The sequence below is a fragment of the Bombina bombina genome, chromosome 6, assembly GCF_027579735.1.
Source record: "Bombina bombina isolate aBomBom1 chromosome 6, aBomBom1.pri, whole genome shotgun sequence".
NCBI lineage: Eukaryota > Metazoa > Chordata > Amphibia > Anura > Bombinatoridae > Bombina > Bombina bombina.
Window position 1 is genome coordinate 1,073,536,506 of NC_069504.1, and position 25,298 is coordinate 1,073,561,803.

Sequence of the window (25,298 nt, forward strand, 5' to 3'; positions counted from 1 at the left end):
CAAACTACAGTTACACTCATAAAAACACCATCTAATAAAAATTATTTTTAAAAAATTGAGCAAAAAAAAGATTTGAGACCGCAGGTTTTAGAAAAAAAAGGAGACAAAGGGCTTTTACATAGAAATACCTACATGTCCAAATATGAATATGTATGTATATATCTATATACTGTATGTATATATGTGTGTACCTATGTATTTATGTGTTTATATGTGTATGTATGTATTTACATAAATACATATATACACACACACATATATATGTATATATATATACTGTGTATATATATATATATATATATATATATATACACACAGGTAGCCCTCAGTTTACGCAAGGGTTAGGGGTTAGGTTCCAGGAGGAATGGTTGTAAATCGAAATTGTTGTAAATTGAAACCCAGTTTATAATGTAAGTCAATGGGAAGTGAGGCGGTTAGGTTCCAGGCCCCTCTCAAAATTGTCATAAGTAACACCAAATACATTATTTTTAAAGCTTTGAAATGAAGACTTTAAATGCTAAACAGCATTATAAACCTAATATAGATTGTATTATCATCAAACTAAGTTTAATGAACAAAAACATTTGCTAAACATCACCTAATAAAATAATCACACAACAGACTGCATCATCATCAAACTAAGTTTAATAAACAAAAACATTTTTTTACTTGCATTTTTCTGCAAACAGTTCTCTGCATTGTTAGCATGTTAGATAATATTGGGTCTGCACCTATTCTATGCATTTCAATCTGGACTGATTAAGCAGTTAGGCATCCTCACCTCAAGCTGCTGGACATGAAGATGATAGGGAAGTGCCTGCTAAATTTTGCTAGATAGATCTGGTCTGCTCTGTGTACACAGATCAATTTAAGGCTGTTAAGTGGCATAACTTTGCTGCAAAACAAGCGGACTTCCCCACCTACTGGCTATTTTAATTAGTGCACTTTGCTTTCCAAAGCTTTTCAATAGCAGTCACATGACTGAAAAAAAAAACAGAATTTATGCTTACCTGATAAATTACTTTCTCTTGCGGTGTATCCAGTCCACGGATTCATCCTTTACTTGTGGGATATTCTCATTCCCTACAGGAAGTAGCAAAGAGAGCACACAGCAAAGCTGTCCATATAGCTCCCCCTCTAGCTCCACCCCCAGTCATTCGACCAAAGGTTAGGAAGAAAAAGGAGAAACCATAGGGTGTAGTGGTGACTGTAGTTTAAACAAAAAAATTTTTACCTGACTTAAATGCCAGGGCAGGCCGTGGACTGGATACACCGCAAGAGAAAGTAATTTATCAGGTAAGAATAAATTCTGTTTTCTCTTGCAAGGTGTATCCAGTCCACGGATTCATCCTTTACTTGTGGGATACCAATACCAAAGCTTTAGGACACGGATGAAGGGAGGGAACAAGACAGGTACCTTAAACGGAAGGCACCACTGCTTTCAAAACCTTTCTCCCAAAAATAGCCTCCAAAGAAGCAAAAGTATCGAATTTGTAAAATTTGGCAAAAGTATGCAGTGAAGACCAAGTCGCTGCCTTACAAATCTGTTCAACATTTTTGAAAGCCCATGTGGAAGCCACTGCTCTGGTAGAATGAGCAGTAATTCTTTCAGGAGGCTGCTGGCCAGTAGTCTCATAGGCCAAACGGATGATGCTTTTCAGCCAAAAGGAAAGAGGTAGAAGTCGCTTTCTGACCTCTCCTCTTACCAGAATAGATAACAAACAAGGAAGATGTTTGTCTGAAATCCTTAGTTGCTTGTAAATAGAACTTTAAAGCACGAACTACATCAAGATTGTGTAGAAGACGTTCCTTCTTCGAAGATGGATTAGGACACAGAGAAGGAACAACTATTTCCTGGTTAATATTCTTGTTAGAAACAACTTTAGGAAGAAAACCAGGCTTGGTACGCAAATCTACCTTATCTGCGTGGAACACCAGGTAAGGTGAATCACACTGTAAGGCAGATAATTCTGAAACTCTTCGAGCAGAAGAGATAGCTATCAAAAACAAAACTTTCCAAGAGAACAACTTAATGTCTATGGAATATAAAGGTTCAAATGGAACCCCTTGAAGAACTGAAAGAACTAGATTCAAACTCCATGGCGGAGCCTCTGGTTTATAGACAGGCTTGATTCTGACTAAAGCTTGAGCAAACGCTTGAACGTCTGGTACCTCTGCCAGACGCTTGTGTAACAGGATAGACAAAGCAGATATTTGTCCTTTTAAGGAACTAGCTGACAATCCTTTCTCCAGTCCTTCTTGGAGAAAGGACAATATCATGGGAATCCTAATCTTACTCCATGAGTAACCCTTGGATTCACACCAACAAAGATATTTCCGCTATATCTTATGGTAGATTTTCCTGGTGACAGGCTTTCTAGCCTGAATCAGAGTATCTATAACTGACTCAGAGAACCAACGCTTTGATAGAATTAAGCGTTCAATCTCCAAGCAGTCAGACGTAGAGAAACTAAATTTGGATGCTTGAACGGACCCTGTATTAGAAGATCCTGCCTCATTGGCAGTGTCCATGGTGGGACAGATGACATGTCCACTAGGTCTGCATACCAAGTCCGCTATCAGAATCACCAAAGCCTTCTCCTGCTTGATTCTGGCAACCAGACGCGGGAGGAGAGGAAACGGTGGAAAAACATAAGCCAGATTGAAGGACCAAGGCGCTGCTAGAGCATCTATCAATACCGCCTTGGGATCCCAGGACCTGGACCCGTAGAGAGGAAGTTTGGTGTTCTGACGGGACGCCATCAGATCCAACTCTGGGGTACCCCATAGCTGAGTCAGCTGGGCAAATACCTCCGGGTGGAGTTCCCACTCCCCCGGGTGAAAAGTCTGACGACTTAGAAAATCCGCCTCCCAGTTGTCTACTCCTGGGATGTGAATTGCTGAGAGATGGCAGGAGTAATCCTCCGCCCACCTGATTATTTTGGTTACTTCCGTCATCGCTAGGAAACTCTTTGTTCCCCCCTGATGATTGACGTAAGCTACAGTCGTGATGTTGTCCGACTGAAATCTGATGAATTTGGCCGCCGCTAGTTGAGGCCATGCCTGAAGAGCGTTGAATATCGCCCTCAGTTCCAGAATGTTTATCGGGAGAAGAGTTTCTTCCCGAGACCATAAGCCCTGAGCTTTCAGGGAGTCCCAGACCGCCCCCCAGCCTAACAGACTGGCGTCGGTTGTTACGATGATCCACTCTGGCCTGCGGAAACATATTCCTTGAGACAGGTGATCCTGAGACAACCACCAGAGAAGAGAATCTCTGGTCTCCTGGTCCAACTGAATTTGAGGAGACAAATCTGCATAATCCCCATTCCACTGTTTGAGCATGCATAGTTGCAGTGGTCTGAGGTGTATCCGAGCAAAAGGGACTATGTCCATTGCCACAACCATTAGTCCGATTGTCTCCATGCACTGAGCCACAGATGGCCGAGGAATGGAATAAAGAGCTTGGCAAATAGTTAAGAGTTTTAGCTTTTTGACCTCCGTCAGAAATATTTTCATTTCTACCGAGTCTATCAGGGTTCCTAGGAATGGAATTCTTGTGAGGGGGGAGAGAGAACTCTTTTTGATGTTCACCTTCCACCCGTGAGACCTCAGAAAGGCCAATACAATCTCCGTGTGAGACTTGGTTCTTTGGAAAGTTGACGCCTGAATTAAGATGTCGTCTAGATAAGGCGCCACTGCTATGCCCCGCGGTCTTAGAACCGCCAGGAGGGACCCTAGCACCTTTGTGAAAATTCTGGGAGCAGTGGCCAACCCGAAAGGAAGAGCCACAAACTGAAAATGCTTGTCCAGAAAGGCGAACCTGAGAAACTTGTGATGATCTTTGTGTTTAGGAATGTGCAGATACGTACCCTTTAGATCCAAGGTAGTCATATATTGACCCTCCTGGATCATTGGTAAGATTGTCCGAATGGTCTCCATCTTGAATGATGGGACTCTGAGGAATTTGTTTAGAATTTTGAGATCCAGGATTGGTCTGAAAGTTCCTTCTTTTTTTGGGAACCACAAACAGGTTTGAGTAAAACCCCAGTCCTTGTTCTGCAATTGGAACTGGGTGGATCACTCCCATTGTATGTAAATCTTCTACACAGCGTAAAAACGCCTCTTTCTTTGTCTGATCTGTAGACAGACGAGAAATGTGGAACCTTCCCCTTGGAGGAGAGTCCTTGAATTCTAGAAGGTATCCCTGGGCTACAATCTCTAATGCCCAAGGATCGTGTACATCTCTTGCCCAGGCCTGAACAAAGAGAGAGAGTCTGCCCCCTACTAGATCCGGTCTCGGATCGGGGGCTACCCCTTCATGCTGTCTTGGTGGCAGCTGCAGGCTTTTTGGCCTGTTTACCCTTATTCCAGCCCTGGTAAGGTTTCCAGTTTGCCTTGGGCTGTGAACCGTTACCCTCTTGCTTTGCAGCCGGAGAGGATGAAGCAGGGCCGTTCCTGAAATTGCGAAAGGAACGAAAATTAGCTTTGTTCTTTGTTTTAAAGGCTTTGTCCTGAGGGAGAGCATGGCCTTTTCCCCCGGTGATATCTGAAATAATCTCTTTCAATTCAGGCCCGAATAGGGTCTTCCCTTTGAAAGGAATGTTCAAAAGCTTGGATTTAGATGACACATCGGCCGACCAGGACTTTAGCCATAGTGCCCTGCGCGCCAAAATGGCGAAACCTGAATTATTTTTTATTTATTTTTTCGCCGCTAACTTAGCTATTTGGAAAGCGCCGTCAGTGATAAAAGAATTAGCTAGCTTTAGAGCCTTAATTCTATAATTTCCTCATATGAGGTCTCCGTCTGGAGCGAGTCTTCCAGCGCCTCAAACCAGAAAGCAGCTGCAGTAGTTACAGGAATAATGCAGGCAATAGGTTGGAGAAGAAAACCTTGTTGAACAAAATTTTTCTTAAGTAAACCCTCTAATTTTTTATCCATAGGGTCTTTAAAAGCACAACTATCTTCAATTGGTATGGTTGTGCGTTTAGCTAGTGTAGAAACAGCCCCCTCCACCTTAGGGACCGTCTGCCACGAGTCCCGCATGGGGTCAGATATGGGGAACATTTTCTTAAAACAGGAGGGGGGACAAAAGGGACACCTGGCCTATCCCACTCCCTAGTAACGATATCTGCAATCCTCTTAGGGACCGGAAACGCATCCGTGTAAACAGGGACCTCTAGGTACTTGTCCATTTTACACAATTTCTCTGGGATCACCAAAGGGTCACAGTCACCCAGAGTAGCTAATACCTCCCTAAGTAAAACACGGAGGTGTTCTAGTTTAAATTTAAAAGCCAATGTATCTGAATCTGTCTGGGGAGGAACCCTTCCTGAATCAGAGACTTCTCCCTCAGACATCAAATCCCTCGCTCCCACTTCAGAGCGTTGTGAGGGTATATCGGATACAGCTACCAAAGCGTCAGAATGCTCATAATCTGTTCTTAAAACGGAGCTATCACGCTTTGCAGGTAACACGGGCAGTTTAGATAAGAAGGCTGTAAGAGAATTATCCATGACTGCCGCTAAGTCTTGTAATGTAAAAGGGTTAGACACACTAGAGGTACTAGGCGTCGCTTGCGCGGGCGTAACTGGTTGTGACACTTGGGGAGAGGCAGACGGGCTACCCTCATTACCTTCAGTCTGAGAATCATCTTGGGCCACATTTTTAAGTGCAACAATATGATCTTTAAAGTGTATAGACATATCAGTACAAGTGGGACACATTCTGAGAGGGGGTTCCACCATGGCTTCTAAACACATTGAACAAGGATTTTCCTTAGTGTCAGACATGTTTAACAGACTAGTAGAGTACACAAACAGGCTTGGAATCACTTTAATCAAATAAAAAACACAATTTGAAAAAAACGTTACTGTGCCTTTAAGAGATAAAAAGAGCACACAATTTTACAAAACGGTGAAAAATGCAGCAATCTTTCTGAAATTGTCACAGTATGTAGCTAAAGCCTTAATAAGATTGCACCCCAAGTTTCAAAACGATTAACCCCTTAATGCCCAAACCGGAGCAGCCTAAAGCCAACACCTGGTTAAATCACTACAGCACCTTGCCACAGCCTTGCTGTGGCCCTATCTTCCCTTAGGGATCAGATTTGGGGGAATATAGATTCTAACACCTGGGGGGTGGAGCTAGAGGGGGAGCTATATGGACAGCTTTGCTCTGTGCTCTCTTTGCTACTTCCTGTAGGGAATGAGAAAAGGATGAATCCGTGGACTGGATACACCTTGCAAGAGAAAAGGTTGTTATTCTGAAACGGCGCAAATTGAACCGGCGTAAACCGAGGGCCACCTGTATATATATATATATATATATTTATATATATATATATATATATATATATATATATATATGTGTGTGTGTGTGTGTGTGCGCATTGGAGCCCTTTGCATGAAAAATCATATTTACCTTATAAAATTGTACATTCCATTGTTCTGCACATAGAAGAATATGTTCTATGTATTTATAAATAGATATTCCTATATATATCTATACATATATATATATATATATATATATATATATATATATATTCATCCCAATAAATCACACTTTCTAGATTTAAGCACAGCAAAAGGTTTATTCAGTGACATTTCGGGGCATTCACTCCTTCTTCAGATATATAGGTATAGATACATATTGTACCAAAATACCATCAGATAAGTAGAAATATGTATTTATGAATAAATAGAACATATTATGCTATGTGAAACACATTGAAATGTGAAATATTCATATTTTCATGTTGGGTTAGCGCACTTGTTCCATTGATTTCTATGGGGGGAAACTTTAACGCGCACAAGATATTCAAAGTTTGGCTTTTAACTTGCGTCAGGTTAACGTACGAGTGAAAACGTTTTACTTTCAACTTGTAATACGAGCACTACCTGACACACAACAAAGCTTACTTCTAGAACAGTTAGCACTCAAGCTGGAGCGTAAAATATTTAACGATCCACTTGTAATCTGGCAGTAAACATTTAAATATAATTTTGCTTATGCTTTGCTTTATGATTTTTATTAGTGACAACATTACTTGTCTGATTTCTTTGTATTTGTTAATTATCCTGGTTTTTTTTTTTTGTTTATCTAAAAATTTGCTTCATCTGACTTTAGAGTAAATCACTCAAAAGTGTTTTGTCCTGGTTAATAGAACCAAATAGTAATGATTCACAATATGACTGATTGTCTCATTTTTCACCTTTTATTTTTTTAAAGAATAATATTTGAATTTAAAAAAAAAAAACACTTAAAGCTGCCATTTTACACATTTTGACTTTTTTTGCATTACAGGAATAAACCATTTGAAAAAGCATTTTGACTTTTATTATTGCTTTGGCCAAGCAGGGAAAAATATAAAATAACTTCTGCACTGGTCAACAAAGCACTGTGTCAAATGTTTCAAGGTCAATACTGTGGATGCACTCCATTCTATCTGATAATAGAATAAATCTATTCTAACTCTTTTTCTGCCACAAAAATACAATACATTGCAACCCTCTCTATTTAATGTGCATCTCTTTTGATAATTAACACAACCTCCCAGGAATAAAAGTAAAGTTACCTATGGAATAGGACGGACTTGACTAGAGTAACCACATCTCGGCTGGCGTTGTATCCGGCACAAACAATGGCAACGTGGATAGTCTAAAAGGAAGACATATGATAATAATTATGTATTGGTAACAAGAAACAATGATAAAAGAATTGCAATTGCTCTGCATGATGATTTTTACTCTTTGCTACCCAGGGATGAAACGTCAGAAATATGTTATTTCAAACAAATGATACTTGTAAAGCCAATGAAATATGAAAGGGACATAGTACAGATAGCCTTCAGCTATGCCAGAATTTTTTTTAAAAAAAGAATTGTTTCTTTAAAAATAAAACAAAAAAAACAATAATAATATATTAAATTGGGTAAGCGGAACCTTCTTATATAATGTAAGTCAATGGACCAGATTCTTTTAAGCTCATTTTTGAGACCTCTTGCGGATGAACCTCCCCACAATATCACAACTCAGAAAATGTGCAGTTCATAGATATTTGTACCCTTGTGCAGGTGCCTCTCTATTGTCATCGAAGGGAAAAGCATCTATGTTGTAACCATTACCTCTTGGCTACAGAGACATAGAACAAGCTCTACTGTGACAGATATCAGATTCATGAAAATACCTTCAAACCCGTACAGAATAAATTAATTAAAATATTTTTTTAAATCTCACTCATCATCATAGGGTTATCAATCATACACTGTATTATTGTTTTTTCCCAAATCATGCTTTTAATATCCATTTGGTTTAACACAACTTTACAGTTGTTGATATTTAGCATTCCCCCTCCAAGAACATTATTAAGTTAATTAATCCAGAGATAATGTGTTAAATATGTCTAATTGCACTGTATTTGGTCAATATACCACTATACTATATGTAGTAAACCCTTCTTCATGTATATACATATACAAGTAATGACCAAATAACCCTAACATTATATGCTGACACATTTAAATAAAAAGAGGGGTTGTATCCCTTTAATGTTGCTAATAAAATTTGCTATTTAAACCACCTGGTAATATCCTTGACGAAGTGTCTACGGGCATGAGGTGCATAGGATTTATACTGATATGTTACCTGTTATAATGTTTGCATCCTGTGGATTTTGTTAATATAGTAAACATTAATAAAGTGATGATTTTGCTACTATTTTCACTCTCCCGATCTGCTGGAATTTTTTTGGGCATTTAGTATAAATTGAATAAGAGCTGTGCATAATAAATTAAGTTAAAATATAAAAAAAAAAACACAAGTGACATCTTTCAAATTATTAAATGTTGAAACATTACCCTTTTGTATGAAGCCTCTTTATTTTCATGGTTTTAAAAAAACAAAAAAACTTCACAGTCTATCACACTGCTTCAGATAATTATATATTTTTATTGGTAATGTATGCTTTCAAAGAGAGTTCATATAAAGAGCAATATATAATTTGCCTATGTCCTATTTTTGGGCACATGCAACCAGTGCTGTAACTGTTCTTATTGTGACTTAATGTAAAGTGGGGGCTAATAATAGTAAAAGTATCTATACTTTTTTAGCAGCAAGAAAATCAGTCACCTAGATTACGAGTTTTGCGTTAACCGGGGTGCGCCACCACTATATTAAAGTTATTAACCCCTAAACCTAAGTCTAACCCTAACCCCCCTAACTTAAATATAATTTTAATAAATCTAAATAAAATTAATACAATTAACTAAATTATTCCTATTTAAAACTAAATATTTACCTATAAAATAAACCCTAAGATAGCTACAATATAACTAATAGTTACATTGTATCTAGCTTAGGGTTTATTTTATAGGTAAGTATTTAGTTTTAAATAGGAATAATTTAGTTAATTGTAGTAATTTTATTTAGATTTATTTAAATTATATTTAAATTAGGGGGTGTTAGGGTTCGGGTTAGACTTAGGTTTAGGGGTTAATACATTTAACGTACGTCGGCCGACGTGGTCGGCAGATTAGGGGTTAATAAATGTAAATAGGTGGCGGCGATGTTAGGGACGGCAGATTAGGGGTTAATAAAATGTAACTAATGTTTGCGAGGCGGGAGTGTGGCGGTTTAGGGATTAATATATTTATTATAGTGGCGGCGATGTCCAGTTCGGCAGATTAGGTGTTAAAATATTTATTATAGTGTTTGAGATGTGAGGGGGGGCTCGGTTTAGGGGTTAATAGGTAGTTTATGGGTGTTAGTGTACTTTTTAGCACTTTAGTTAAGAGTTTTATACTACGGCGTTGCAGTGTAAAACTCTTAACTACTGACTTTTAAATGCGGTATCAGTCTTGACAGGAGAGGCTGTACCGCTCACTTTTTGGCAGACTCTTAATACCGGCGCTATGTAAGTCCCATTGAAAATATAGGATACGCAATTGACGTAAGTGGATTTGCGGTATGTTCGAGTCTGGCCAAAAAAGTGAGCGGTGAGCCCGTCATTTCAAGACTCGTAATACCAGCGGGCATTAAAAAGCAGCATTGGGACCTCTCAACGCTGCTTTTTAAGGCTAACGCAAGACTCGCAATCTAGCCGAATGTTTGCCATAAATGATATATCCATCTACCAATCAAAAGCCAGATACAGGCTTAGAGCAGAGTCACAAGTGTGCACAGTAGTCAGCTCATGTACATAGTTTCCACTAAATCTCCTTTAATGTTAAAGTATAATTCAGAAAGTGAGTATACAAATCCCATAATAACTATGAATCATAAATCTCTGCAGATTCTGCTAAATAATCCTTCAAACCACAAGCTTTTCTCTGCATGTAGCTTACTAAAATATCATTATTTAACTCTCTAACATCCCAATGTCAGAGAATCATTTTTCTAGCTGCTCCTGCTGTATATACTGAATATGCAAATTTAGTAACCGCCAATAAATGCTTTCAGACTCATTCTCATCTATTTTTCTTAAACATAACTCAAAAAATATGCTTAAATTTGTGGGTCTCTTAATTTCTTTTGGTAACATGAAATCTTTATTGTCATAATCTACACACATTTGACCTTCTACAAAAAATTTTAGCAGAACATTAATAAGCTACATAATAATAAGCTTTCTGGAATCTTATTTTCCATTTGTGTTTCCATAAGATGCTGCATTTATATGTATTCTACATTTTTCCATTCCTATAAATTATAAATTGATGGGGGCAAACACAGCAAACTCAGAAGGTCAGTGTACCAATTATTTACAGCCTGAATGCATGTAATCATTTGAATTATGCTATTTCAGTTTTTGCTTAACCTTTCCATAAAAAACAAACAAACAATCATTTGACAGTTTTAGGAAGACAAAAAATATTTTCTACATTTGCTATTATTTTACCCTAAATAAAACATCTATAAGTATTGTCTTCCTTAAACAAAATATGATCATAATTACAATAAATATTTGGTTTCTTCTGTTTAAAAAATGTGAGTTTAAACAGTGACTTATCTACTAAGATTTGTGTGTTTTGTTTTTTTATTTGATTGTTTATTCACCTTGTATGGACACACAAATCCTTATCATGGTTTATGCATTAAAAATAACTATATTATTATGAGCCAGATTACAAGTGGAGAGCTAAATATCCTTTTGTGAAATTGATATTTGCGCTCCACTGAGTAATACCAGTGAATTCTAATGTGCGCTGGTATTACAAGTTGACAGCAAAGCGATTGCAAGCTTGCTCATTAGAGCGCTCTTTTATAGGCTCCAATGGGAGCCTCGTTCTGATGGCGCCAGAGACGGCACAGAACCGAAGCGCAGCGAAGGGGGTAAGTAGCGCAGTGATGGCAGTAATATAAAATATATATGTATATGATTATATACATATATATTTATGTGTTTGCATGTATATATACAGTTACACATATTAACATAAATATATATGTATATAAGCATAAACATATAAATTTACTGGGAACACACAGTTCCCATAGACCGCAATGAAAAGGCACTTTCCAGTAAAATTTGTTTTGTAAAACCCCACACCCGCCAACTTTACCCCCAAAATACTGCCTTGTGCAGTTATTTTATGAAAAAATAAAAATGCTACATTTTTTTTTTTTTAATAAAATATACTACACTGTATTTTGGGGGAATTTGGGGCAAATTAATAAAATTAACCAGAGATCTGATCTTTGGTTAAAGGGACAGTCTAGGCCAAAATAAACTTTCATGATTCAGATAGAACATGTCATTTTAAACAATTTTCCAATTTACTTTTATCACCAATTTTGCTTTGTTCTCTTGGTATTCTTAGTTGAAAGCTTAACCTAGGAGGTTCATATGCTAATTTCTTAGACCTTGAAGGCCACCTCTTTTCAGAATGCATTTTAACAGTTTTTCAGCACTAGAGGGTGTTAGTTCACGTATTTCATATAGATAACACTGTGCTCGTGCATGTGAAGTTATCTGGGTGCAGGCACTGATTGGCTAAACTGCAAGTCTGTCAAAAGAACTGAAATAAAGGGGCAGTTTACAGAGGCTTCGATACAAGATAATCACAGAGGTAAAAAGTATATTAATATAACAGTGTTGGTTATGCAAAACTGGGGAATGGCTAATAAAGGGATTATCTATCTTTTAAAACAATAACAATTCTGGTGTAGACTGTCCCTTTAATTTTTATAAGCGCTAATTGCTGCCGCGAGCTCACGGCACCGCCACTTGTAATGACTGGTTAGTGCTCCACTTGTAATCTAGCCCTATTTAGCACCATTTTCTTTGATCCATGAAGTATTTTTATAAACATATTTAAAATGGTTTTGTTAATTCAGTATATAAATCAGAGCAGCAATATGCAGTCTGTACTTTGCATAAATACAGCATTGTCCAGAGTAAATCTTGAAAACTAACAAGAATATAATTAGATTAGCAAATCATTTTTACAAAATGTAGTCAATGAAAACTGAAACACCCGAAACATCATTGATCCATACCTCTCAACATCTGCCAAATATTTATAGGCTGTGGAAGGTTAAAAGCTTGTGGGCAATAGACAAACCAGTAGTTTGTTGGTGTAGTTGCTTGGGAGGGGTGGGGTTATGAGCGAGATTCATGTGCATGAACAGGAGTTAATTAGGCTGCCTGGGTGGGGCCTGGGTGGGGCAAGGCCTGTCCCTTAAAACAGGTACACCGAGGGGCTAAAGACGGGAAGTGGGTCATAACTTGCAACCCGCAACAATTGGGCAGATGAGGGATATTGACCATTATTAATTAGTAGATAAAATTTACTTAAAGGGACATAAAACCCCCAAATTGTCTTTCATTATTCAGATGGAGCATACAATTTTAAACAACTTCCCAATTTATTTCTATTACCTAATTTGCTTCATTCCATTGGTATCCTTTATTAAAGGAACAGCAATGCACTTCTTGCATTACTACATCAGTAAGCCAATGAAAATAGGAAAATATGTGCCGCCGCCAATCAACAACTAACTCCCAGCTCATGTGCCTACCTAGGTATTATTTTCAACAAAGGATACTAATGAACAAAACAAATGAGATATTAGAAGTAAATTGGAAAGTTGTTTAGAATTGCATGATCTATCTGAATAATGAAATACATGTTTTGGGTTTTATGTCCCTTTAAAAGATCATAAAAGTTAAAAAATGTTTAAGGTTATTAAAAACTGCAAAGGGATTAAACACATAGGCCTAGTTTCCATTGCTGCTGTAATCTGTGTAAACTTGTGATAACAAGTATCTCTATTACAGACTATGGAAACAAGGCAATGAGCATTAATCGGAAGTACACAACGGATACTGCTGTGCTAGTTTCAGTTGAACTTTAATCATAATTTACAGCCCATTTTGTCAAGCAAAATGTTTATATATATATATATATATATATATATATATATATATTTCACATTTGTAATATATTTTATATATGTTAACAACACTATATGGCCAAAAGTATGTGGACACCTCACTATCACACCTATATGAGCTTGTTAGACATCCCATTCCAAAACCATTGGCGTTAATGGAGTCGCCCCCCCCCCCCCCCCCTTGTGGCTATAACAGGCACCCCTTTTCTGGGAAGGCTTTCCACAAGACTTTGGAGTGTGTGTGGGGGAATGTGTGCCTATTCAGCCAGAAGATAATTTATGGGGTCAGTTAATAATGTTGGATGAGAAGGTCTAGCTCGAATCTGCGTTCCACTTCAACCGAAAAGTGTTCAATGGGGTTGAGGTCAGGGCTCTGTGCACACCTCTTGAGATCCTCTATACCAAACTCATCAAGCCATGTCTTATGGACCTCACTTTGTTCACAGGGGCACAATCATAATGGAAAAGGAATTTCCCCAAACTGTTGCCACAATGTTGGAAATACCAAATGGTCTAATTGTATCCTGTAGCATTATGAAGTCCCTTCACTGAAACTATGGGGCCTAACCCAAACCACAGACCATTATCCTTCCTCCACCAAACTTTACAGCAGGCACTATGGATTCCAGTAGGTTCTATTATTATTATTATTATTATTATCATCATTAAGTATTTGTAGAGTGACAACAGATTCCGCAGCCCTGGCATCTGCCACATCCAGATAGTGAAACATAATTCATCACTCCAGTGAACATGTTTCCACAGGTGCTCGGCCATGGAAACGCATAGGTGATTTTACACGCAATGCACTTAAGCACTCTGCAGCCCCATTCAGTGAGTTAGTGAAGGCTACCACTTTGTGGCTGGGTTGCCGTTACTCCTAGACTCTTCTACTTCACAATCGCAGCACTTACAGATGACTAAAGCAGATCTTGTACGGTAAAAATTTTACAAACTGACTTATGGGAAAGATCCAATGACAGCGCCACTTTTATATGCACTTCCGTTTAATCCATTGCACTGCCAATGTTTGTCGATTGAGATTTCATGGCTATTTATATACACATAAAACACACATACAGACATTATTAGATTTCGCCAACAGACTAGTCCAGTAGTACAACAGACGATCTTTGGGTCTTACGGTACCTTTAACTCTTTATAACTTCTTGATAACTTCTCCATACGGAGCTTGATAAATAAGCCCCTCAGACTGGACTGGGTACACATCGTGAGTCAAATTAAGAAAGTCAATCCTAAGAAATGACTGTGACCATGTAAAATTGACTGTGTCACCCTGACTGTTTCTCAGTTTATTTTTTTTAAAGCATGCATTGTGTGGCTGCTGGTTAGGGTCCCAGGAAGGGAGAGACCTTAGCATGGTCGTGAGCTTTAACAGTTTGGTGCTAAATGCAACTGACTCTCCCATTTCTGCTTTTAAATATTACTGTGTGCTTGCTAGGGAGTGCCAGGTTTCCTGTGTGTTGTGTTGATAATTTTCCCTATGGGCTCGTTATCCAGACTGGTCGGGGGGTTAACTGCCTGAGTTGCTGGAAACTGTACAACTGTCTGTAAGTATTCAGGGCCGTGGGTTTTACAGTGACAGTGTACCTGGTCTAGTTTGAGAGTGCAGTCCATTTCTGTTTTATATATATATATATATATATATATATATATATATATATATATATATATATATAGGGAGTGCAGAATTATTAGGCAAGTTGTATTTTTGAGGATTAATTTTATTATTGAACAACAACCATGTTCTCAATGAACCCAAAAAACTCATTAATATCAAAGCTGAATAGTTTTGGAAGTAGTTTTTAGTTTGTTTTTAGTTATAGCTATTTTAGGGGGATATCTGTGTGTGCAGGTGACTATTACTGTGCATAATTATTAGGCAACTTAACAAAAAACAAATATTTACTCATTTCAATTATTTATTTTTACCAGTGAAACCAATATAACATCTCAACATTCACAAATATACATTTCTGACATTCAAAAACAAAACAAAAACAAATCAGTGACCAATATAGCCACCTTTCTTTGCAAGGACACTCAAAAGCCTGCCATCCATGGATTCTGTCAGTGTTTTGATCTGTTCACCATCAACATTGCGTGCAGCAGCAACCACAGCCTCCCAGACACTGTTCAGAGAGGTGTACTGTTTTCCCTCCTTCTAAATCTCACATTTGATGATGGACCACAGGTTCTCAATGGGGTTCAGATCAGGTGAACAAGGAGGCCATGTCATTAGATTTTCTTCTTTTATACCCTTTCTTGCCAGCCACGCTGTGGAGTACTTGGACGCGTGTGATGGAGCATTATCCTGCATGAAAATCATGTTTTTCTTGAAGGATGCAGACTTCTTCCTGTACCACTGCTTGAAGAAGGTGTCTTCCAGAAACTGGCAGTAGGACTGGGAGGTGAGCTTGACTCCATCTTCAACCCGAAAAGGCCCCACAAGCTCATCTTTGATGATACCAGCCCAAACCAGTACTCCACCTCCACCTTGCTGGCGTCTGAGTCGGACTGGAGCTCTCTGCCCTTTACCAATCCAGCCACGGGCCCATCCATCTGGCCCATCAAGACTCACTCTCATTTCATCAGTCCATAAAACCTTAGAAAAATCAGTCTTGAGATATTTCTTGGCCCAGTCTTGACATTTCAGCTTGTGTGTCTTGTTCAGTGGTGGTCGTCTTTCAGCCTTTCTTACCTTGGCCATGTCTCTGAGTATTGCACACCTTGTGCTTTTGGGCACTCCAGTGATGTTGCAGCTCTGAAATATGGCCAAACTGGGTGTTGATGTCATTAGACCACACCTCTTCTCATTACAGAGATGCACATCACCTAATATGCTTAATTGTTAGTAGGCTTTCGAGCCTATACAGCTTGGAGTAAGACAACATGCATAAAGAGGATGATGTGGTCAAAATATATATACAGGGAGTGCAGAATTATTAGGCAAATTAGTATTTTGACCACATCATCCTCTTTATGCATGTTGTCTTACTCCAAGCTGTATAGGCTCGAAAGCCTACTAACAATTAAGCATATTAGGTGATGTGCATCTCTGTAATGAGAAGAGGTGTGGTCTAATGACATCAACACCCTATATCAGGTGTGCATAATTATTAGGCAACTTCCTTTCCTTTGGCAAAATGGGTCAAAAGAAGGAATTGACAGGCTCAGAAAAGTCAAAAATAGTGAGATATCTTGCAGAGGGATGCAGCACTCTTAAAATTGCAAAGCTTCTGAAGCGTGATCATCGAACAATCAAACGTTTCATTCAAAATAGTCAACAGGGTCGCAAGAAGCGTGTGGAAAAACCAAGGCGCAAAATAAATGCCCATGAACTGAGAAAAGTCAAGCGTGCAGCTGCCAAGATGCCACTTGCCACCAGTTTGGCCATATTTCAGAGCTGCAACATCACTGGAGTGCCCAAAAGCACAAGGTGTGCAATACTCAGAGACATGGCCAAGGTAAGAAAGGCTGAAAGACGACCACCACTGAACAAGACACACAAGCTGAAACGTCAAGACTGGGCCAAGAAATATCTCAAGACTGATTTTTCTAAGGTTTTATGGACTGATGAAATGAGAGTGAGTCTTGATGGGCCAGATGGATGGGCCCGTGGCTGGATTGGTAAAGGGCAGAGAGCTCCAGTCCGACTCAGACGCCAGCAAGGTGGAGGTGGAGTACTGGTTTGGGCTGGACAATGCTCCATCACACGCGTCCAAGTACTCCACAGCGTGGCTGGCAAGAAAGGGTATAAAAGAAGAAAATCTAATGACATGGCCTCCTTGTTCACCTGATCTGAACCCTATTGAGAACCTGTGGTCCATCATCAAATGTGAGATTTACAAGGAGGGAAAACAGTACACCTCTCTGAACAGTGTCTGGGAGGCTGTGGTTGCTGCTGCACGCAATGTTGATGGTGAACAGATCAAAACACTGACAGAATCCATGGATGGCAGGCTTTTGAGTGTCCTTGCAAAGAAAGGTGGCTATATTGGTCACTGATTTGTTTTTGTTTTGTTTTTGAATGTCAGAAATGTATATTTGTGAATGTTGAGATGTTATATTGGTTTCACTGGTAAAAATAAATAATTGAAATGGGTATATATTTGTTTTTTGTTAAGTTGCCTAATAATTATGCACAGTAATAGTCACCTGCACACACAGATATCCCCCTAAAATAGCTAAAACTAAAAACAAACTAAAAACTACTTCCAAAAATATTCAGCTTTGATATTAATGAGTTTTTTGGGTTCATTGAGAACATGGTTGTTGTTCAATAATAAAATTAATCCTCAAAAATACAACTTGCCTAATAATTCTGCACTCCCTGTATATATATATATACAGTGGATATAAAAAGTCTACACACCCCTGTTAAAATGTCAGGTTTCTGTGATGTAAAAAAAATGAGACAAAGATAAATCCTTTCAGAACTTTTTCCACCTTTAATGTGACCTATAAACTGTACAACTCAATTGAAAAACAAACTGAAATCTTTTAGGTAAAGGGAAATAAAAATAAAAAACTAAAATAATATGGTTGCATAAGTGTGAACACCCTTAAACTAATACTTTATTGAAGCACCTTTTGATTTTATTACAGCACTCAGTCTTTTTGGGTATGATTTTTTCAGCATGGCACATCTTGACTGGGCAAGATTTGCCCACTCTTGTTTGCAAAAACACTCCAAATTTGTAAGATTGCGAGGGCATCTCCTGTGCACAGCCCTCTTCAGATCACCCCACAGATTTTGAATTGGATTCAGGTCTGGGCTGTGGCTGGGCCATTCCAAAACTTTAATCTTCTTCTGGTGAAGCCATTCCTTTGTTGATTTGGATGTATGCTTTGGGTCTTTGTCATGCTGAAAGATGTAGTTCCTCTTCATGTTCAGCTTTCTAGCAGAAGCCTGAAGGTTTTGTGCCAATATTGTCTGGTATTTGGAACTGTTCATTATTCCCTCTACCTTGACTAAGGCCCCAGTTCCAGCTGAATAAAAACAGCCCCAAAGCATGATGCTGACACCACCATGCTTCACTGTGGGTATGGTGTTCTTTTGGTGATATGCAGTGTTGTTTTTGCGCCAAACAAATCTTTTGGAATTATGGCTAAAAAGTTCAACTTTGGTTTCATCAGACCAGAACACCTTTTGCAACATGCTTTTGGGAAACTTCATATGTGTTTTTGCAAAATTTAGCCGGGCTTGGATCTTTTTTTCTATAAGAAAAGGCTTCCATCTTGCCACTCTACCGCATAGCCCAGACATATGAAGAATACGGGCGATTGTTGTCACATGTACCACACAGCCAGTACTTGCCAGATATTCCTGCAGCTCCTTTAATGTTGCTGTAGGCCTCTTGGCAGCCTCCCAGAACAGTTTTCTTTCGTCTTTTCATCAATTTTGGAGGGACGTCCAGTTCTTGGTAATATCACTGTTGCACCATATTTTCTTCACTTGATGATGACTGTCTTCACTGTTTTCCGTGGTATATCTAATGCCTTGGAAATTCTTTTGTACCCTTCTCCTGACTGATACCTTTTAACAATGAGATCCCTCTGATGCTTTGGAAGCTCTCTGCGGACCATGGTTTTTGCTGTAGGATGCGACTAACGAAATGTCAGGAAAGACCAACTAGAGCAGCTGAACTTTATTTGGGGTTAATCAGAGGCACTTTAAATGATGACAGGTGTGTACTGACTCCTATTTAACATGATTTTGAATGTGATTGCTTAATTCTGAACACAGCTACATCCCCAGTTATAAAAGGGTGTTCACACTTATGCAACCATATTATTTTATTTTTTTATTCTTATTTCCCTTTACCTAAAAGATTTCAGTTTGTTTTTCAATTGAGTTGTACAGTTTATAGGTCACATTAAAGGTGGAAAAAGTTCTGAAAGGATTAATCTTTGACTCATTTTTTTACATCACAGAAACCTGACATTTTAACAGGGGTGTGTAGACTTTTTATATCCACTGTATACATATATATATATATATATATATATATATATATATATATATATAATATGTGTGTGTGTGTGTTTGAGTGAGAGATTTTTTCCATCCATGCATTGTCAAATATACTGAATTTTGTTGCTGCAACTAGCGATGTAAAATTCCCAAACTCAAAGAAGAAAGAACCCCATTTCACTAAATGATGCTCCGAAATCCCTCTAGAGGCACAGCTGCAGCTAATCAGCCATAGAAGTGTACAAAAAAGAACTGCTTTTGCCAGGAATTGCCTCTAGGTTCACAATGTCAGCATGACAAAAACCGTCTGCTTCTGGGAAACTCAGATGTAATCTGGGAGGCATAATTGGGTTTGGAAGGCTGGGTATTCAGCACATCCCATGCATGTCTGCATTGGTCCAGAGCACAGAGAATTAACCTCTTGTCTATGAGACAAGGCTGCAACTACCAAAGAGTTAACTCTTTCACTTTAAAGCAGAAGAGTAATGAAACTGTAATTGAAAGGATCATTCCATCCCTATAGAGCACTCAGTCTAACTGATAAAACTGTCTTTGCAATCTGTTTCAGTAGATAGATATAGATATTCAAGTTAAATTATTTTGATAACATAATAAATGTCTCTGATTTTTCCATTAAAGCTGCTGCCTGGGTTATGTTGAAGTTTTATAGGTTATACAGAATTACAGATGTTATATAATAAGACTAATATAGTATCAGCTGTCAAGCCACATTTAGGGCTAGATTATAAGTGGAGCGGTAGTTTGCGCTTGCACATCTGGTAGTGCGTGTATTACAAGTTGATGTAAATGCACTTTTTAGTGCCCCAAAACCCACCAACTTTAGCCCCCAAAAACTGCTTAGTGTAGTGTTTTTATTAAAAAAGAAAATGCTAATTTTTTTAAAATAAAAAACTAAAATATATTTTATTTTAGGGGCAATTGGGGCACTTTTTGAAAATTAACCAGAGATCTGATCTTTTCTGAGCACTGATTCCTACCATGAGAAGATCTGAAAAAAGGAGATCTGATTTTCCTGCAAGTTCAACCCATTTTAATGGCATGTGGTTTCAAAGAACAAAAAAGCTATTTCATATACAACAATAATCCTAAAGAAGCAATTTCTCATATATTTTATACTCTGCAGCTGTTGAAATCAGCCAATAGGAGTTCAGTAGCTCTCATCCTATTGGCTTATTTGAAAATGTCAGCCAATAAGAATGCAAGGTACCCCATATTTAAACAGGTACCTTACATTCAAGCTTTAGTGTACGGCAGTGACCATATTAAGAGTATCCTCCACGATGGATGTCTGTGCCGCTGGCAAAGAAGCTCCGTGCCTCCACAGCTCCGTGACACTGGAATGAAGAAAGAAGATGGCCCCGCGATGGATGAAGATGTTGCCGCCTGGATGAAGACTTCTCGCCACCTAGATGAAGATGGATGTCCGGGGTTAGTTTTAGGGGTTTTTTTTTAATTTGTTGGGGTGTTTTTTTTTTAGATTAGGGATGGGCACTGTAAAAGAGCTGAATGCCCTTTTAAGGACAATGCCCATACAAATTCCCCTTTAGGGGCTTAGGTTTTATTTAGACTTAGGTTTTTTATTTTGGGGGGTTGGTTGGGTGGGGGGGGGGGTTACTTTTAGGGGGAACTTTGTAAAAGAGCAATGCTCTACAAAAGGCCCTTTTAAGGGCTATTGGTAGCTTATTGTTAGGTTAGGGGGGGGGTTATTTTGGGTTTTTTTATTTTTTTTTTATTTTTAAAGAGCTATTAGATTAGGTGTAATTGTTTTTATTTTTGATGATTTTGTTTATTATTTTTTGTAATGTTATATCTTTTTATTTTTTTCGTAGTATGTTTTTTTTAATTTGTAATTTAGGTTTTTAATTGGTAATTTTTTTATTTTATTAGAATAGTAATGTTTGGTTATTTTTTTAATTCCACAGGTGAGTTGTTATTTATTTAATTATATTGTAACTTTTAATTTAAAGGTAGGGGGTGTTAGGTTTAGGGGTTAATAGTTTAATTTAGTGTTCTGCGATGTGGGGGTCCAGCGGTTTAGAGGTTAATAGGTTCAGTTTATTAGTTACGATGTGGGGGGCTGGCGGTTTAGGGGTTAATAGGTTTATTTCTTAGTTGTGATGTGGGGGGCTGGCAGTTTAGGGTTTAATAGGTTTATTTAGTGTCGGCGATGTCGGGGAGCGGCGGTTTAGGGGTTAATAGGTTTATTTAGGGGTTAGCGATGTGGGGGGTGGCGGTTTAGGGGTAAATCACTTTTTTTGTGTCGGCGATGTCGGGGAGTGGCAGATTAGGGGTTAATAACTTAATTTAGCGTTGGCAATGTTGTGGGAGTGGCGGATTAGAGGTTAATATCTTTATTTAGTGAAGCCGATGTCGGGGGCGGCGGACTAGGGGTGCTTAGACTAGGGGGTTAGGGTGTTAAGTTTAAACATAACTTTCTTTCCCCCCATAGACATCAATAGGGTTGTGTTACGCGATTTGCCATTCCATGATTGCAGGTATTAGTTTTTTTTATACTCTCTCCCCATTGATGTCTATGGGGGAAAGCATGAACAAGCACGTAAACTCAGTCCTTTTTTAGTACCTCGTAATGGCAGCACTATGGACAGTGCGGTACCACTCATTTTATTGCGTCTACACACCCTGTTTAGCGCAAAACTCGTAATCTAGGTGATTGTCTTTAAACATATATTAAAAATCCCCTTATTAAAAGTATCCAGCAAAATTCAAATTTGAATTACGCAGTAAAATTCTTATTTAACCCTTTGAGTGCTAACAATGGCTCGAAACCATCGCAAATTGTTCCAGTCAGGTGCTGACGACGGCTTAGAGCCGTCGCTAGTACTCACCCACCTTGAGGGCAATCTGGGGGCTCCCACCTACTCCCACCCGGCGATCTGGCCTGAATAGTGGGAGGCATCGCCTGGGCTTCATGATTTGTGTGGTGACGTCATGCGCAATGACGTGATGACGTCACCCTGCAACCTTATTTAAAATTAACATGGACAATATGGGGAAAAGGGGGCATGCTGCTTAGAAGCCTGTATCTCAGGCATCTAAGCAGCTACAGACCCCCACTGCTGGAAAGGTAATTGCCTAACCTTTCCAACTGTATAAGTCTTGTGGATCTGGAAAAAAAAGTAAAAAATAAATATATTTAAAAATCGTTAAAAAAAAAAAAAACTCAAATCCAGCTTAGCACCCAGGTGGGAAATGGCTTAGCAGCCAAAGGGTTAAAGTATGCAAGAAAAAAAATCATGTTCAATGTTCAAAGTAAATACTTGTATCTAATGCACACTGCGAAAAAAACAAAATAAAAACAGTACTAAAAAGTCATATAATGCAAAGTGTACTTTATTTCCCAAATGTAAAATAAGTGTTGCAGCCTGGGCAAGTGGGCTGAATAGGGAATTTTGTTGGGCATGTCTGAAGTCTTCTCATGGGTATTTTTAAAGCATTTTTCCCATTCCCATGAAACAAACCTGTTCAGCCCACTTTTATTCAACCTCTAACATTTCTATGCACATGCAGTATAGGTTTTTGCTGTACACTTTCTATTGTGAGCATTAAAAAAAAAAAAATTCCTCAGTGATTTTAGTCTTTCTAGAAAATACAATTTTTGCTGAACATTTTTGTAAACCTTTTTTAATACAATAAAATAAATTAATAACTTTTTTTACTGTATCTTTTTATTTCAACATTTAATTTATTAGTTTAATATAATTTTTAAATTAGGATTTTTTTTTGAGCCATATTATAATACTCTGTATATAAATCTCCTTCCCATAACTTAATATAGAGATTGCCCCCTTTGCAAGACGAAAGGTAAAAAAAAACTGCCATTAAAAAATTCCACCAGGTGCTTCTTAGTACTTTGCAAGCCCAGGAACCTGTAGATAACCGGGCCCTAAGTGACAGCCACTGGCAAAGATTCAGTCTGAAATACTTTTCCAGGATAACCATTATTGTTCAGTTTCTTCTTGCTGTCTTCCTCTATGTAATTTTTTGTTCTCTGTATTTTATGTTCTTTGGATGTTGGTTTTATGCCTGTGTTTCCTATAGACTCCAGGCTTGCCTTTTTTTTTTTTTTGTGCTAAAAGGAAGAATAAAAGGTGAGGATAGAGAAATGGAGAGGTTAAGATAAAAGGAAATAAGTGTTCAATACCATATTTGGCCTTGAGTTTTCTTTCTGAGTCAACAGGAAAATCTTTTTTACACATGAAAGCTGATTTCATATAAATAATGAATAAAAATGGAGCCTTTCTATTTTGTGGTTAAAAAGAATTTTTCACTGAAATCATTGTAAATAATGTAATACATTATTGAAATTGCTTGTAGCTTATAAAGAATGTTGTAGCACATTTAATGTGTCTACTTAGTCTTAAGAGATGCTGTATCCTGGGGTTTATAGATCACAGAGCCCTTAGATCAGATAAAGAGTCTCAAGTCTTGGGAAAAAAATCTGCATCAATATATCTTGTATATCTGATATGTAAACCTTGCCTTAAAAGCATAGCTACATATTTAATCTTTCTGATGAGTAGTAAAAGATTGATAATATAAATGTACCATGATGGACATTTCTTGTAACTACTTATCATGGCTCTGAGCCTTCTGACTAATACACCAGTGCTCAAGTAATTATTGATAATGAAAAAGTGCATTCATTAGACAAACTTATTTCCAGGCTCTGTATAATACTATGTTATCTTTTAGACGTTTGTGTAAGATCTTCTTAGTGCCCAAGCTGGGTGTTCATAATATCAGATTTCAATAAAAAAAAGTGAACCCCAAAATAATTTTACTTCCTTTTGTAGCCAACATATTTTGAGTCTTGGGGGCCTATTTATCAAAGGTCTTGCAGACCTGATCCGACAGTGCGGATCAGGTCCGCAAGACCTCGCTGAATCTGGAGAGCAATACGCTCTCCGCATTTAACATTGCACCAGGAGCTCACAAGAGCTGCTGGTGCAACGCTGCCCCCTGCAGACTCGCGGCCAATCAGCCGCCAGCAGGGGGGTGTCAATCAACTCGATCATACTCGATCGGGTTGAATTCCGGCGATTCCTGTCCGCCTCATCAGAGCAGGCGGACAGGTTATGGAGCAGCGGTCTTTAGACTGCTGCTTTATAACTGCTGTTTCTGGCGAGTCTGAAGACTCGCCAGAAACACGGGCCCACAAGCTCCGTTCGGAGCTTGATAAATGGGCCCCTTGAAATTTAACTACCACTCTTTTTTTTTGCAAAAGTAAAGTAAATATTCATCCTGCTCTGGACTTTGGGTTAATAGGCTAACCCCTGTAGGCATGGGCATGGACAAAGCGTGCATTTTCCTCTCCACCCAAATTGCAGAAAAAATATAAGTTATGCTTACCTTATAAATTTATTTATTTCATGGTGGAGAGAGTCCACAATCCATTACTCCTGAGAATTATACTCCTGACCATTAGGAGGAGGCAAAGATTCCCAAAAAATGTATGAAATTAAAACAGAGTAGCTGCCTTGCAAATTTGTTTAACAGAGGCCCGTGAAGTAGCAACTAATCTGGTAAAGTGGACAGTAATCAATTTAAGAGGAGACTGACCAGCCTCCAAGTAAGCTTTATGAATCAAAAGCTTTAACCAAGAGGCTAACGAATCGGCAGTAGCATTATGACCATATCTGGAACCAGATAAATTAACAAACAAGCTAGAAGACTGTCTAAAATCCTTTGTAGAATGCAAAAAGAATTTCAAAGACCACATATAAATTATGGAAAAGCCTCTCCTTATAATTATTTGGATTAGGACTAAAAGAGAAAACAACAATCTCACGATTGATTTTATCAAAAGAAAAAAAACCTTAGGCAAAAAATAATAATCAAACTTGGTTCTTAAAACTGTCTTATC

General features: G+C 38.2%; 1 protein-coding gene across 3 annotated transcripts in view; it reads right to left on the bottom strand.

The window, feature by feature from the left end:
* The window catches only part of LARGE1 (LARGE xylosyl- and glucuronyltransferase 1), a 1,302,608-nt gene that overhangs the window by 619,581 nt on the left and 657,729 nt on the right, over positions 1-25,298 (bottom strand). For all 3 annotated transcript variants that reach the window (XM_053718971.1, XM_053718973.1, XM_053718970.1), the window contains one exon: positions 7,578-7,660. In XM_053718971.1, coding sequence (XP_053574946.1) covers positions 7,578-7,660 — 83 coding nt within the window. The remainder of the gene's footprint in view (positions 1-7,577; positions 7,661-25,298) is intronic.